Below are 17,079 nucleotides of genomic sequence, written 5' to 3'. Positions count from 1 at the left end.
AAATGGATGCTGTAATTTTCAAGATTTAAATTCGCTGAATGGCACCCTGGGTCTGGAGCCAGAATAAACATTGAAGACGTGTTCCTAGTTACTGGCTCGACCTTAGATTAATCGGCTGCTGCGACTGGGCAGTTTATTATTTAGTTAGGAACTTATGTGAAAAATTATTTTAATTACTCATGATTTAGAGAGGCATAAGGTTGCAGATCTTACACTCGTTAATTTAGTGAGAGACCTTGGAATAAGACATCGCTGCCGAAAGGATGTGTTTTATCAGGTAAAGCAAGTATGGGCTGCTAAATTACTTCAGTATTAGAATTTCATGTCTGCTTCTATAAAGATGGATTGTTCTTTTATTAGCTAGGTTATAAACAAGTGATTCGTCAAATGAGAGTGGATGGAAAGTCTTTGGCTGCGTATTGGGTCAGTCTGACTGTTTTAGAGCTGCTTCCTCCTGACATCAGAACTGGCGTTAATTTCTTAACTGGTTTAGATGCAAAGTGTGTTATAAAACACAATTGTTGGCCAGGGTCTAGTCCTTTTTTGTCTCTTTTTGGTGCCTTAACTGGCCTCCTCTGATGTGCAGGAATTGTCAGTTCATGTGTAGGTGCTCCAGTGACTTTTCCCCCTGTTTTCTCCCTCTTTCACTGGTGCTGGAGGAGAATTTGGGCATACTGAAGCAGTGGGGCACATAGACTGATAGACTTCTCTATTAACTGCAAATAATGCCAAAAAGTTAAAAACTGGAGGAAACCGTAAGCGAGCCAAAAAGCTGTGCTCAGAGTTGCATTCCTGCCAGAGGAGTCGCGGTACTTGCAGCTTCTCATGGCCTTGGGGTGCCAGAAAGAGCACTTTATTTTTTTTGCAGATTCCCTCATGTTTTGTAGGAAAATAGACTCAATATTTAATAGACTGTTATCAATAGATGGTGTCAACATGTCATAGGAGCTGAGATACGTTGCATTTTAATATTTGGAAATCTCACTTCTCAAGCTCTTTTTCACTGGCTTAAATAAGACCATTGATGTTTCCAAGGTTGTGTCCATTTATTTTATCTTTGAGCGAGACGCTGCAGATTTAGCTTTTCCAATACCTCTGCTCCCCTTGAGTTTTAACAGGAATCATTTGATTTCTCGTGGAAAAAATAACTTAACTGTGATATGTGTCTAACAGAAAATATCAGCTCTGTTGTTAATGTTCCCAAACTGTCTATTCTTTTGCTGTGATTTGGGGTTTTTTTGTATGTATATATACACACGCACACACATATATATTATTGAACGGTAGCTGGGTGTATGAGAAATTAGGCAGAGGGAGTTATTTTGGAAGGTTTCTTACAGCAGATGCTCTCTTCCTTTCATGTGTAAGCCAAGACCCTGACATCTGTGGCAGAGGAAGAACTTTTTGGTTTTACCTTATTCCTCATCCTAAAATCAGCCAGATTGTGTTTCTATTTGTAGCTAACTGGATTCAGAGCAAGTCCTTTTCTTTCTTTATTCCAAGGACTTTCAAGGAGAGGAATTGGGGAGTAGGACAAAAAAATGACATTTGCAAGAAACAGAATTGGGGGAAAACACATGATTCCTTAGACCGGAGGGAATGAAACACCTAAAGTCCTAAAACAAGATGGCCTCTCTGTTAACAAGTACAAGATATTTAATGGTTTAAGGAGATGTAAAGGATACAAGAAGCACCAGCCACTTCGCACTGGAGGCAGATAAGCCTTTTTTGCAGCCAGGGCAGCTCAAAGTCAATGTTTATGCAGAGCTAGAGAAATCAGGTACTGAAATCCTCCACTTCAGCCAGTTCGGGCTCATGGAAAATCCAGCCAGGTGCCTAACTTAGCATTGTCTTTTATACAAGAGAACCTTTTCTTGTAAATTTGTGGTTTGTTTTTTTGTCCCCTGGGGTATTGTAGAAGACCATATTCCTTGTAGATTTGTGTGCAGCACTTTGTACCTAGATACACTTATGTACTTCTATTGGACCACCCTGGTATAGCTGTCAGTGTTTTTACATAGCTTAACTTTCCCCATCTTTTTAGAAACAGGACTGCTGTGACCAGAATCATGTTAACCACCTTTCAAGCTTTCTGGATAACTTATTCAGCAATGCGCTTGCAAAGTTTTCCTTGTAAATGAATGGAGTATTAAGCCAGAGAGCGTTCTCCCACTTGAAACTGCAGAAGCTCGGCACTGGCGTTGCTTCTTCCTCTGCATTTGTAACCAAGACACCTGCAGAGCAAGCAGCTGCTTTGGTTGGGCTCTGCTTTACTCCTATCCTATAAAAAGGGACTGGAGCTGGTGCTATCCACTGCTCTCCCTTTGGCTCCCAGACCTCACAGAGATGTTAAAGCCACCCAGCCACTTCATTTATCCTGCAATACTCTGCAGTCACAGAACACCTTGTAGGTCAGAAAGGTCTATGGTGCAAACACGTTTTACAGGAAGAATTTTTCCCCAAATCCCTTCTTTTCGCACTTCACTAGCCTACTTCTATAGCAGCTTAGTATCACTATCTGTACAGTTTACTAACCTGCTGTAAGTCGCCTCTATGCCGAAAGCAGTAGGGGCTTTGGCTTGCTATTGCTTTCCAAAGAAAGTGGGAGTAAAATATTTTTAATAGTGTGATGCTGGGAGAGGAATGGCAGTAATCGTACCAAACCTACCCGGCAAACGTTACCTTGGGAATGCAATTGATCCTTGTGAGTGCTTTCTTATGAAATCTGTCAAACATCATCTTCATTGTCTGATGCAATTACCTTATCTGCACAAGGCATCCCTGACAGCCTCCAAAACGTTAAAGCTCTGGTTTTAATCTAATCTTTAGCCATTTTCCAACATTGCTATTCTACATTACTGCTTTTGTGAATGGCATATTTTCTTGTATTAATTGATAGTCTTTCATTTTTATTTTTCTTGAGGAAAAAATCCCATCTTACCCTGGTTGCATGAACTCCTCTGCATATTCAGTGGAGCTGCCACAGTCTACTTTGTTTAAAATTACTTACGATCCTCCCCTCAAGTTACACTTACACAGCTACTTTTCTCCTAGTAAAAAGGACTTGACTTGTCAGTAGTATTTACAAGCAAGGTATTTGGTTTGTCTCCCTAACAGCTAGAAAACCAAGCTGACTCTTCAGAAACTAGTGATTTCAGGTCATCTTCTACACATGCTTTGGGGGCTGTGTGGCATATTTTCTATTGAGATGGCAGAAGGTGGGACTGAGATGTAATTCTACCTGGCTGAAACCTGGGTTCCCAGGTGAAAAGCCCTAACTTTTGCAGAAGGTGTTTGAGCTTTGGTAAGATACATGTTGCGAGCAGGTATGCATTTCTGGAGTCTGCCTGCTTATGTATCACTAGTATTACTTAAATGATGAAAGGATTCAGGCTTATGAATCAACAGCTAGATGTACAAATGCCTTGAAAGAAGTGATCATCCAGATCCCATAATCGCTACCCTAGGCCTCTCCAGATATGCAATTTCTTGTGATTCCAAATTAACACGAGTCTCTATTATATAATGGAAACATCTATTGGTCTTCCAATGGAGACATGAATAACCTACAGAGAGCCAAGCAGCACTGACAAACACATCGACAGGGAATAGGTAAGTTCCCATACTCAGACTTCTGACTGGTGAAGGTGATCGTTCATCTGTCGACTTGTTGGTGTAAGCCTGAGGCTGTCCCAGTCTCTGATTTTGTTTTTATTTTGGTAGCTGGAAAGGAGTTAATGCTGATGCCAGCCTCAGCAATGGGATTCATCAGTAAAATACTAAATTTCATAATACTGATGGCATTTTTGCTGCAGAGATTCAGTATTTCTGTCCACATGAAAGCCCAGATTTGTAGGATACCCCCGTACACCATTGCTTTTGCTTTTTCAGCTGGTAAAGGACCACAAGTTTACGTACATAAGCATATAAACGTTCCCTGTTACCCGCTGAAACAATAGCAACTGCTGTGTTTAGTGCACTAAACAAGGGGCTGTTTTGCACAGACAGCAATGCTGTTTGGCCTTGACATCTGCCTTTCATGGTGGAAAATTCCAGGAAAATGCAAAGTTGGGCCTCTTTGCGTGGAATAGCTGCTGGGATGCCTTGTAGCCGCTACTGCAAACCTCAGATGTCCCAAACAGAGCAGCTAAACCACAGCACAGTGTCTTCTGCTGGCCTGAAAGTGGCTGCATGCCTCCTGATTCCTGCAGGCTTTCCACATATTTTTAGTGCTCTGCTCCCAGGCCGGAGCACGTCAATCGGGAAACGCATAGCAGGGAGGCATCCAGATGGGTATTTGAATTGCAAAAATCTTTTCTCCTCTAGATCTGTTGTACAAAACAGAGGGTCTTTGCAGTACTTCCTGCAGAAATACCTGATTTATTTGATTTTTTTTTTTTTTTTTTGCTAGGACAGTGTTTTATTTAATTCTGTCGTACATCTTTTAGCATGCCACTTGGGAAGCAGAGCAGGTATACATTTAAAGAAAGATCCCTGTACAGCAACTGGGGATTGTTTTTTTTTAGATCCATTGTCCACGTGTGCATTTTGTTACCTCATCCTTGTTGGTCTGGATTCACAAATCCAGCACTGACAGAGGCTGCTGTTGCACTTGGTGTACATGCTGTGCAATGTGCATCAGTGGTGCATTGCCACTTGCTCAGTTATAGCAAAGATAGGAACAGGCTGCAGATTTTCTGTAATTCTTCTGCTTACATTTCTAGAGACGCCATGTCTGTATGAGAAGATTGTAAAAAATGTGCTTTTTCTTTCAAAAAAAGATAGATGGCTTCTTCCTTGATTAGAAGTTGTTGGGAAGAGTTTGAGCAGAGTTACAATGGATCGTATAAATCTATATTTGACAGTACCTGCTGAATGTGTGCTTTTCCATCCAGACCATGAAACCATGCCGTGTTATGCAGTTGGGATTTTTAGTATCTTGCTTTATCAGTCTGTCGTGCTAGACAGGATAGGAAGAGCCTGAACCTGAACTCCTCTTGACAAGCTGATTTATCTCTTCCAGAGAGGAAGGCTGAGTGGTTATTACTGTGGTGGTGATGTACCTCCTCCATTGGCTCTGGGCCATGGCTGTGGTGGAGGAGTTTGGAGGCTGCAGCCCTTGTCCCAGCTCTGATGCAGTCGTGCTGATGCTAAACGGGTCCATAAAATCGGGCGTTGTGTTGTGTAGTGTAACCGGGTGGGGGTCCCAGACCTGCGCTCATCAGCAGTTGCTCTCCTGGCGTACTCCTTGCCGGTCAGATCGGTGCAGAGAGGAGCATGTTGCTTATCCTCTGCCTGTACATCAGCTGTGCTGGGATGCAGTGGTGCCAGTGCTGGGGAATCTCAGGATGCCTTTCCGTGACTATCCGGGTATGTGGCTGTAGGCACTCACCGAGCACATGCTTAGCTGTCCCGGAGTAAGCGAAGCCCCGGGCGACTGTGCCGGTAAGTAGAGCAGATGGTGATCCAGCCCCGCAGCCATCCTGCAACCAGCAGTAAAGCTAACTGGGGCACATCTATATGTGCTGTGATTTGCAGTGTCACCTTCTGTGACACTGGGTAAGACATGGATCCCCATTCAGGGATCCCTGAATCTCTTGGGAGAGACCTTGCAGCATGTGAACTATTTCATTATTGTCGTTGCAAGTGTGCCGGCTTTAAAAAAATATATAAATGAACCCTCTTGCTGCAGTCTGCTGCATCCCAACCACAGGCTCATGGTGTGTCCGCTCTTCTGGGCAAGAGCTGGCTGCATAGCAAGGGCCAGAGAAATGCTTTTTGGTCTCTGCCACTGCTGACCATGCATGACAAAGTCCTTTCCAGTTGCACAACTGGTGGGGCCGGGAGGGGAGCAGAGGTGGTTAACAAAAGTACAGGTTGCAAACCATATCCTCAAGGGCCAAAGTAGGATTATTTTGAGTGTGCAGATAAATTCACCTCTGGCTACACCTTTGGACTGATGAGTCACTTTGTCGTTCATAATCCAGGTAGTGTCATGATCTCCTTTTCCCATCGCTGTAAGACTATCTTTCCTCTGTCCTAGGGGCTGACGTTTGAGGAGGTGGAGAGCTTCTTCACTTTTCTGAAGAACATAAACGATGTGGACACAGCTTTGAGCTTCTACCACATGGCTGGAGCTTCGCTTGATAAAGGTATTAAAACTTGCGAGATGGACAGGCACTGAAAGCTTGAGGGAGCACAACTCATGCCATGTCTTTGGTGTTGGGAAGGTGTCAAATGAGCCCAGGCTGACATTAAAAATGTACCGAAATCACGGTTCCTCCCTGCAACAAGAGGTTTAACTTGCTATGTTCTTGGATAAAGAGGGATTTCAATTTTTATACTTCCCCAGTTTTAGATATAGGGGGGGGAAAAAAAGGCTGAAATATAGCCTGAATAGATTAGGAAGCAGTGATTTCATGGTGACCAATTAGTAAGCAGTGATATCTTCAGCAGGACCATTCAGGCCTGATGTGTGCAGAGGCAAGGTGACCTAGTGAGTGTATCACAGGCTCTCGTAGCAGATCCCAGGCACACCAATGTTTCTTCTTCTTCATCCCCGACTTCTGAAGTGACATCTTTTCTCCTTTTACATAGTACTTGAAAATTTATTGTTGGCAAAGACAAACAGAATTATAAGTTATTCTTGCAAACTGTATCTTCTGTAGAGGTGTCCATGATTGAGGCAGCAGAGGCACTAACCAGCAGTGGAGCTGGTCCTAGGAACTGTTCAACCCTTGTTTTGTTTCAGCTTTGCTTAAAAATATGAGGCTTTGCATAGAAATGAGAGCTGTATGGCCAGATGCTGCATTTCTCATCTGAAATCCAAGTAATGGTAAGCACCTTTGGAGCTCCCAGGCGTGCTGGAGGGAAGGAGGGGGAGCACTGGAACCCCACTGAGGTCCCAGAGTGAGCATTAAAGTCTGTCCAGAGCAGGCTCTCTCCAGATAACCCCACAGTCCAGAGGCTGTGCGTGGCCAGAGGAGCTGGCTGAATAAACCTGAGAGCTGGTGTTTCCTGGGCAGCTTGGTAATAGTGTGCTTTATCAATCAGACCAATCCATATCCTTCTTCATCTGATCGTGTGTTTCCTTTTCTGAGCTAATCCATATCAGATATGTCTCAGATCTGAGATTGATTTAAAAAAAAAAAAAAGGGAAAAAAACCCCATACCATACATTTAAAAAAAAGAAAGTCCATCTCTGCTGCCAGGATCTGTCACAAGTGTGTGCTTTTCTTTTCTAGATCTTTTTCTAAGAGTTGTTTTTTAAAAGCACTCAGACTGGGAATATAAAAAAACGATGGCAAACTCATTAAAAATTTTTTAGGCTAAGTGGAAACTCTTGTCTACTAGAAACTTAAAGCTGATGTATTTAGGCAGCTGCAAAATTAAATGTTTTGGAAGTAAGGTATTCTTCCAACCACTGCTGTTGTGAGAATATTAAGACATTAATAGGTTTTTGGGCAGTGGAATTACTAAGGGAGTCATACGTGTCACATCTCGTCTTGTGTGTGTTAACAGCCCTCCTCGTCTTCAATTTGGGGGGGAAATCATCTGTACTCTTTGTTTTAGATCACCGTTATCTTAAGACTTAAAAGAACCTGATAGGGTTATCTTTCATTTAAAAGTAAAAATATGAAGTACGGATGTGCTGCTGCTGCACAGAGGCCTTTCTGCAGCGTCCCACGAGGAGGTAATAGCCCAGCAAATCCAGTTTACTCAGTGTCTACAGTAAATTAGCAATTGCTGAGTCGTGGAATATGTATTTTTGGAGTATTTAGGTCCGTGTGCAGTTGGTAAATCAGTGTGATTGCTGTTTAATTATGTGCAATTAATGAGCTTGTGCTGGAGCCACAGCCATTGAGCTTGGGAGTATTTGGCTGGAGTAAGTAAACCTTGGGGAGGGTTGGTGGTGCGCAGGGCATGGCTTCAAACCGCTCACAGGCTCGGCTGTCCCCGGATCCCCATCTCTGCCTGCAAGGTCCCGGCTGTTGGGAGAGATTTCCTCAGGCTCAGGCAGAAGAGGAGGGTCCTGCAAATTTCCTCTTCAGGTGTGTCTGTTAGCTGACACAAATTGTCCCTCGCATCCTTCTGTGCTGCTCAACCTAGAGATGCTCTGGGCAGGAGGCACGAAGAGAGCACTTTGCTGTGGTCCTAATGAAGGCGCAAAGCAAGCTGCAGCGATACACCTGGGTTTTGCAGGAGGGATCTGTGTGCTCCCATGTCTAAATTGTCTATGCATTACCCATTTCCATATGCGTGCACTCCGGAGTCTGGATATTGCACCCACAAATCAAATAAGCAATAAATGGGGTGTACTCTTCCAAAAATCAAGCTTTCACAAGGTTGCTTATTAAAAACCAACAAATATAAAAATTACTCATCATATGGGGAGGAGGAAGAGGATAGTTTGTGTATCAAATAAATTGCTGCTAACCTAATGCAGCAAATGTTATTATAATTTTAGAAGGGCCGTTTAAAATTTAAGAGGGAAAAAAAATGGATGGCACCAAACAGCCATAGCTTGACAACCTGTTTTCTGTGTTGAATTAAAGTAGCCTCTTCTAAAAAGGATCATAAACCTGTATTTTAATGACCCATAGAATAACACACAGATTATTTGTTAGTCCATCTTTCATTTTACCGGAAACATAATAGCCGTCATTCTCTTAAATCATAAGCATTACTTAGAAAACTTTCCCAGTCTGGGCTTACAGCCGGCAGCAGGACAGGAGCCGAATTCATCTCTTCTTCCCCTTTCAAGGCGAGGGTGCGAATTGCACTTTTTTTTTGGCACCGTCTGCAGCCTGACTTTTGAAGCAGCCGTTCTGCTGGCACTGGCAGAGCGCCATGGTATAACTCCTTTGTGTTTTAGGGCAAGGCACAGATGCGCTTTGCTAGAGGTGGGCCAAAGCGAGGGGAGACAGCTGAGCCCGCTGCTCACTCTGGTGGCTCAGAGCGGGGCTGGAGCCCAGGAGGGGTTAATGGAAGATCATTTTATTTGAAATACGGAGTTTGAAACGGCTGCAGACTTGACAGGGAATTTGGAAGGAGGTAGAGGTGAGACTTGAGAGCAGCATGTATTTGTCATCGGATTGCTGCTTGCTTTAATCTGCCTTGGGAGCTGGATGAAAGAAGTCAGTCCCCCATGGAGGCACAGCTCAGATTGCTCCTCTGGAGTAATGGCATGTAGTCAACACTGGTAGTTGAGTGGGGAGGACTTCTGTAGGGTAGGTGAGGTTGGCAGGGATCTCTAAAGAACTGACAAGGTCACCTACGGCAGCTCGCCCAGGGCCACCTCCAGTCAGGTTTTGGATATCTCCAAGGGTGGAGATGCCACAGCCTCTCTGGGCATGTAAGAAAGCCTGGATGAGTATTTGCAATAATTTGTGAGAAGGAGGAGAGTTGAACAATGAAATCTGGTGTCCTGCAGAGGCAAGTCAGGGTCATGGATTGTCACCTTTGCTGCCCTCACACCAGTGCGTTGATGTGCGTATGTGTGCGTCCTGATGGACTGGGACAGTGGAAGTGCTTGGCACCGTGTCCTCAAGCAGGAGGGGTCTGGAGTTCGCCTGCCCTTTGGTTTTAGTACATGTACAATTATGGTGTGGTGTTTGCTCAGCACTGATGCAACGAGTTGTTGGGCAAAGCTCCATCACAGCAGAGGACACCTGTCCACAAGCCTTTAAGAAATCAGCTCGGTAACCTAAGGACAAGCTCTCCGTAGACCAACAGCCCCTGAAAGGTGCTGAATACCTTTCAGTTTAGGAACCATTTTCTGTGTTGGAATCTCCTTTCTTATTTATGACTGCAAATATTACATAAACAGTGGATCGGCTCTGCCTTCGGTCTGGTAGCTCTGCTTTTTTCCCAGAAGCATGATCTCCATGACTTCCCGTCATGCTCCCTTTGATGTCAAAACAGTTTCTGCTCAGCTGCAGGGCTGCAGCTTCGCATTTTGAGAAGAAAGAAAAATATGCTGGGCCACAGGATTGCGTAGGGTTTGTGCATCTCTCTTCTGGACAGACATTCCGGTATGTACGCAGGCAAATGATTTGAAAAAAGTTAAATAGACTTTTGCTAGCTATATTGTCAATGATGGCATCCAAGATTTCCAGCTAGAATGCTTAAAATGAAACGTGAATATCAATGTGAGACCCTATGTAGCCTGATTCCTGGGAACCCAAAATACATGTGTCCTGCCTCTGCAGCCTGGGACTGCCCAGGGCAGGGACCCCTGCTCCCATCACCCTGGGTGCCATTCAGGAAATGAAGGCAGCAGCCCAGCTGCCAGTTATTTTGGCCAAATGTATGACTATTCTCAAGACGGAGGAAAAAAGTGAAGTTTGCCATCTGGCTAGGCTCTCGCCCATAGAAAAGCTCTGTTTGTAAGCACTTGGTGAGGCATTACTCACGGTGTGGTTCTGGGAATTGGAGTGGAAAAAAAAAAAAAAAACAACCAACTGTGTCAGACACTAAACTGGCATAAAATAACTCAGATGGCTCATTAAAGGAACCAGTAGGAGACACTAACACTTGAAATTTTAAAAGCGGCGTAGCTTTTTGAGATAGAAACATGGAACTCATTTTCGGTGGTATAAAATCCAGGAGACTTGCCTGTGTAGAGATGGATGCAGCCATCCCAAAACCCCAAATCTGGACAAGCTCTGTTTTAGGAGATGTTGCCCCCGACAGCATCTACTTTGTTTTGTGAAATGGTAAAGAATTGACACTGGGAGGTTTACTTCAAGTTTATTTGCCTCACCGAGCTACCTTGTAGTCTGGAGTGTGTGCATCAAAGTGGAAAGCAGAAACACTTTCCCCTTCCTTAGGACTCCTTAAAAACCAGCAGAATCGTTACCGAGCACAGCACAGTCACGCAGCCCCTGTGAAATAATGTTTTTGCAGAATTCTTGCATTGAGCAAGAACAATGTGATGGAGGTGACAATTGCGCAGTTGGGTTAGTAAGAGAGGAAGCAGTAACCAGCGGCTGTAAGTACAAATTACAGCTGGTAAAACTGTGTCCATGAAAAATAAATAAGCACACGTCAAAAAGGAAGGAGGGATCAGGTGACACCCTGTAGAGAGGGAAGGAGGGGGGTGAAAACTCAGCAGAAAAACATGACTTACAATTAAAGAAATCATTCTAACTTTTTTTCTTTTCCATATAAGGCTACAGCAAATAACTTCTTCAGCAGGGTACCTGGGGCACCAGGAGGAGAGGATGGTATCAAAGCTTGGTTGAGCATTTTTAAAGATTTACATTTCAAAGGAGTTAAATGAAATTCTCAGTGTTGCTGTCTGAGGAAATACAGATTTGCTTTTGCTGTCTGAAGGTCTGGGTCTTGGGTGAGAGATGGCTTACAGCGCTTAAAACCTTTGCCGTTGCCAAAGTTGAGGTGTTTTAAAGTCCCTCCCCACCAGAAGGACTTTCTGGAGAAAAAAATAAGCTGAGAAATAAGTTTAGATAAACTTTCTTTTACTTAAACTTCCTCTTTTTCCTTGAGCTTTACACGTTACTGAAGTCCCCCGCCAGCGCGCATGGCAGGTAGGAGTTATAGTGCATGTTTTGCAGCTGTCTGGAGCCAGGACTGTGTATAGGGAACGAGCATCGCCTAACTGGGGAAGAGAAAGGTGCCTTTTACAAAGGCATACATAAAATCCAGAGGCAGGGCATTTATCTTGGTAAAAAGACCTATGCCATCCACTGTTCGGCTCTGGTGTTTCCTGCCACTTCATGTTCATGGCGTTTGATCAAAGAGGACCTATAGGCACTGCATTATACCTGTGCAACTTACAGTCACCCTCTCCTCTGGTTTGGGGTATGTGTGATGCTGGCCGTCAGTCCCTCCCTCTTGGATCAAGGGGGAAAGCTGAAGGCAGCGTTATTTCATTTGTGAACGTTTGATGTCGATGTAAGTTAATTAAATGGTGGACCATTAAAGCCCTTTGTGGAGGGCTGCTGCCATCTAATGCACCTGCTCACTTGTGTTGCAGTTCATTCACTCGATGGTGTTAGATCTTGCGGGCTAATTTGTATGTATTGTGCCGCGTGCATGGCATGGTATATTCTGCAGCCTGGTTGGCATGGGTGGGCTGGGAGAGACGTGTGGTCTCCCTGCAGCTTGGTTGGCAAGGTTCGGGCATAAGGCTGGGAACAAAATTAATTCAAGTTTTCTTTAATGATTACATTGCCTCTGCCCTCCCTAAAGCAGGCTCTGGCTGCCAGCAGGACACACACAGAAGTAATGGCCATATCCTGACTTACGGTGACAGAACTGAAATATAGAGTAGTAACTGCAGACCAGAGTTACATCTCTCATGTGGGAAAGGATTTTAACTCAAAAAGAATAATTACAAGGAAGCAGTGGATGCCTACTTGAGATTATACACATTTTAATCCACCTTCTGTTTAATTTCAGTTTTCTCCTGCGTTATTTAGTAAAAGAAGGGATTTTATAGGGAAATCCCTCCCTGAAAACCCCAAACCTCACTCAGGGGAGGAGAAATGGGGTGGAAGGAACTAATAATCTGAACATTCATGAAAAAAAATCCTATTAGAAACACTTTATGCAGTTTCTAATTAATCTGGTTACGGTATAGATTGGGTGCTTTTTTTTTCCCTTTCTGACACACAACTCTGCAAAATTTCTGAAGGGCCAATAGCTCTGCAAATGGACCAGCGTGCATGAACCCAGAAGGATGCTGTGGAGGAAAGCAGAGGCTTTTTTTTTTTGTTTCAGTCTGGTTTTGTGTCGCAGTTTCCCTGTTTTGCCTCGCTGAAGGGAAGCACCGCAGCTAAATGTTCATCCCAGTTGCCGCGGGCTCGCTGCTGCAGTGCAAAGTCTCTCTGGAAGGGTTTTCCTTGGGTCAGACTTTGTAGGGAAGCAATTTAACTTAAAATACGCTCACATTCTGTTTTATTGAGTATCTGGAAGGGAGCAGGGTGTTTCAGCCCTGACAGTGACAACTGAGCTGCTCTTACCTCCCCTCCTTCCTTTAATTAGCAGCCGTCAAAGGGAGACTAGAGGGCAGCCAGACACACATGAATACATGTAGGGAAACAGCTAAACCAGCCGGGGGGGGGGGGGGGGGGGGCAGTGGTGGTGTTCCCTTTATGCAGCAAAATCTACTGCATAACTCTGCCAGATTGATAGCTCTGGAGATTGCTCTTTTCCAGAGGTCTGAATAAAACTACCACTCGCTTCTTTGCTGATGAGCTCAGCTGCCAGTGGCTGGGGGGGAAGTGAAATAATTCATTACAACTCTTTATTTTATTGCAAGGTTAACCTTGGCTGCTCGCTGCAGAGCTTGTCACAAGGAGAGGGTAGATGGGTTTGTTCTACAACTATTGGCCCTGGGTTGCTTAACAGGAAAACTGGTTTTTATTATTCCCAGCCTGTTGGAATAGTTGGTTCATAGAGTATCATCTTTGTAACATTGTCAGAAGGAGCTGCCTTATTGATCAAGCCCATCAGGAGAGGTTTCCCACCCGGTGTTTGATGTAGTGCTGACACTTCTTCCGATTTTTATAACCAAAGTGGGGAAAAAACATCTCATCTCAGTGTTTTTAATGTTTATCTTGAACACAGGTATCGGCACATCAGTGTTCACCAGCAGCCTCTCCGCACCCCATGCAGTGTTGCCGTAGGAAGGCAAAGGCTTTGAGGAGTGTGGGTTTTGAGGCATGTGTTGAACGGGCTGGGGATGAAGCTTATTTCAAGCCTCTTTGAACATAACACATTTTCGTAAAGGCAGTTTTCCATGGAGGAACAAGAGTCTTCTGCTCCTCTGCCTGCGTTTGCTGCGGTTGGCAGATCATGACATCTCGCTAACCTTGTGCCCTCCCTCCGTTGCAGTGACAATGCAGCAAGTGGCCAGGACGGTGGCCAAGGTGGAGCTCTCCGACCACGTGTGCGACGTGGTGTTCGCGCTCTTCGACTGCGACGGTGAGTGACCCCAACCTCGCGCCATTCCACTCAGCCAGGCTGGCTGAGAGTTGATCTGGGGGAAGAAATATAGGGGAAAAAATACCAGCCATGAAAGCTGACCATGGCCTTGGACCTTCTTGCCATGCTACCATCTGCTTTTTGGCCGTGGATCTGTACTGATGCTCCTGCCCTTCTAGGAATGGTATCTGGTGGTACGCAGCTTCTGAGATGTTGATCTTAAAGCACTGGATGCAAGCATTTGGCATGCACAGCTTGCTACGCAGCTTCCCCCCCCCCCCCCCCCCCGCCCCCAAAACTCTATTTTGTTTAACAAAATGAGCTATTGTGCTCCAGTGTTGGAAACAAGCCTATCTGGTACTTTGTTATCTCCAAAGTCCTGGACAAATATTAGCTTAATTAATTAATGGCAGCTCTGTGCCCTGCTGGGAAGCTCATTGCTTTGCTGGCCCGCAGAGGATGCGAGCACTTTGGGGTAGCTTGTTGCCACACTGGCAGTCTTGGGTTGATTTAATGAGAATTAGTGGAGTCTTTGCTACCAGGGGATGATGGCAGTAATGCAGGCTTGGAAAGTAGCAAAATTCTGCATTTGCCCAAAACTGTCAAGCCAAAACCAGAGACCTTTCTGGCACCCTGATTCTCCAGGACAGTCACCAGGATCTGGCAGCTCTGAGCGGCAGCACTGATGCATAAATAGACAGTTGTTTGCTTTCTGATATAAATATGAACATTAAAAAAATATCTTTAATTATGTTATTCCTTGTCCCTCTTGGTTTCAGCCCCAGCTGCTTATTTGTGCCTTTCTAAGGTTGCCTCTCTTGTTTTGTTTTTCTGTGTGCTTCAGTGCCACTTTCTGATACGATCCTCAAGCCAGATAATCAGGCTGGAGATTAGAGTGAACCAAAGTGTAGCTGAATATTCTCTGTTTGCATCCTCTCATAGGAGAATCTGCTAAATATTTTGATAGCAAACCTGGGGGGAAAGACTGTGGTTGCCAGAAGAGTCCCTGAAAAGAAGGAATCGGGTGGAAAAGCAGGCGTGGACTTTTTTTTTTTCATGTGTGTGTGTTTTCACTCTGTCAGTGTTTATAGACATTACCCTGCACACATCAAAAACCTGCAGCACCAGAGGGAATTTTACTCACCCCTTGATAGTTTGCTGGGATTTTGCCGTCCAGATTTGCATTCAGATGTAAGGCAGGAAAAAAAGCTCTCAAATGAAGAAACTCGTTCATGAAATGTAATGATGTGGTTTCCTGTATCAGCCGGAGAGATTCTCTCTTCTTTGATCTGGGGAACCAATGGCACTGGCAGGTTTGTTTCTTGAGGGCTGATGTCCCTTATCTTTCTTCCATGCCCAAAGGTGGGTTGCTTTCCTGTGCTGCTTCCCAGAAGCTAAAACCAGTGCTATCAGCTGTGTGCCATAGGCAGGGGAGCAAAACAGGCAACCGGATACGTGCGGCATCGTGGCAGAAGGCATCAGCCCCTCAGCAGACAGGCATCAGGCTGTTGGTCGCACCATGGCTTGCTGCTGTCCCCTCCCATCAACCAGCGCCCTAAATAAAAATCCCAGAGGTTTTAATTTACTGGTGGTTAAGCAACTACAGAATAAAATTTGTCCCAATTTACTATAATCTTATCTTTAACATAAATTTAATTGACATAATTCTCAATAACCTCACTAGATTACTTTAATGAATCTTCCTTTCTACTCCATTAAGAAAAATCTGCACTCTGTTACCCTGTGCTCCTGTAATTTCCTATATCACTTAAAGCGGAGAGTTTCCTGTGGGTGCACGGGCATTTGCTTTGCATTTGCTTTTCTGTCTTCAAGCCCCAGCACTCCAGGCCCTGCAAGACATGGTGGTGCCAGGCTAAGCAGGGCAGCGTCCTTAGGGTTGGGATTTAAATGCTGTGGTTCGGCAACCTTTGCTCAGCAGGCTATTTTGGAAGGTTGAAGCCAAACACGATTTCGGTCTCTGCAAGAAATGACGCTTGTGGCTGCTGCCCTTTAAAGTTAGTGCATGTGGGGAGGAGGTTGTTGGTGGGTTTTAGTGTTTCTAATTTTTTTTTTTTTTCTTCTCACAGGGAACGGTGAGCTGAGCAACAAGGAGTTTGTTGCCATAATGAAGCAGCGTCTTATGAGAGGCTTGGAGAAGCCCAAGGACATGGGTTTCACGCGACTCATGCGGGCGATGTGGAAATGCGCCCAGGAGACGGCGTGGGACTTCACCATGCCCAAGGCGTAGCAGGGTTGGGGAGGAGCACCCGGCTTCCCTGTCTCAGCCCTGCCACCACTGCCTGCAGGCGTGAACACCTGCGGGATGGCACCAGGTTCTGGCGAGCCCAGACTGTTCATAACAGGAGATTTTTGTAAATCGAAGTTAGAAATCAAAGCCTGTTGTATTTGCAGCTTCTGCTTGCCGCTAGCCCCTTAATATTCCTTTCAGGAAAAGGAAAAGGACTTTTCTTACTGCTGCCACCTCTGCTTCGTGATGTGCCCTGCCTGCAGAGCTGGGCATCGAGCAAGCTGGTGGGGCTGCACCCAAATCACTTTTATTTAGTGTTATTACAAAATGGCATGGGGTTTATTTCAATTCTTAGATTGCTCCTAAGAAAGAAGCTGTGGGATTCCTGGATAGATCGTACCAGTGGGACCTAGGAGCAGAGCCTGGAGCAGCCAGGTGGTGAGAGCACCCCAGCATTTCGGTTGGCCAAATGCTCCGTGCTCCCCCAGGCTGTCTCAGGAGGTGGATGGGACAGGTGCACCTGCAGAGAGGCTGCTTGAGCCAAGGTGCTGCCTCTGGTGTAAGAGCAGTTAAAAGCAGTGGAGCAACTGGCTCTCCTGCATATCCTGCCTTGTGTAAGCAACCTTCTGCGGGAGGTCTCTGATTATTTTTTTTTTTAAATAGGGAGCCCTCTCCATGGGGAATTGCCATTCTGTAACGGGAACAGCCTGAAAAATGTTATTTGCTGAGTGGTGTTCTCTCTGTAAAGGATCGTGTAAAGATGTTGCTCACAACAATGTGGCTCATGGCTCATCTCTTTTGATTGCTTCAGGTCTTCACCTAAGGCTGGTGGCGAGTCACTGGAGATGGGGTGTTTTGGAAGGGAGAGAAAAAAACGTGTT

General features: G+C 45.0%; 1 protein-coding gene across 10 annotated transcripts in view; it reads left to right on the top strand.

Annotated features, from left to right (window-relative positions):
- The window catches only part of MICU1 (mitochondrial calcium uptake 1), a 109,428-nt gene extending 92,454 nt beyond the window's left edge, over window positions 1-16,974 (top strand). For all 10 annotated transcript variants that reach the window (XM_052800124.1, XM_052800125.1, XM_052800123.1 and 7 more), the window contains 3 exons: window positions 6,044-6,152; window positions 13,861-13,950; window positions 16,038-16,974. In XM_052800124.1, coding sequence (XP_052656084.1) covers window positions 6,044-6,152; window positions 13,861-13,950; window positions 16,038-16,198 — 360 coding nt within the window. In that variant the 3' untranslated portion in view covers window positions 16,199-16,974. The remainder of the gene's footprint in view (window positions 1-6,043; window positions 6,153-13,860; window positions 13,951-16,037) is intronic.
- Window positions 16,975-17,079: the final 105 nt, after the last annotated feature.

The sequence above is a fragment of the Harpia harpyja genome, chromosome 10, assembly GCF_026419915.1.
Source record: "Harpia harpyja isolate bHarHar1 chromosome 10, bHarHar1 primary haplotype, whole genome shotgun sequence".
NCBI lineage: Eukaryota > Metazoa > Chordata > Aves > Accipitriformes > Accipitridae > Harpia > Harpia harpyja.
Note: the sequence above shows the minus strand (reverse complement) of the source record. Positions and strands in the feature narration are given on the sequence as shown.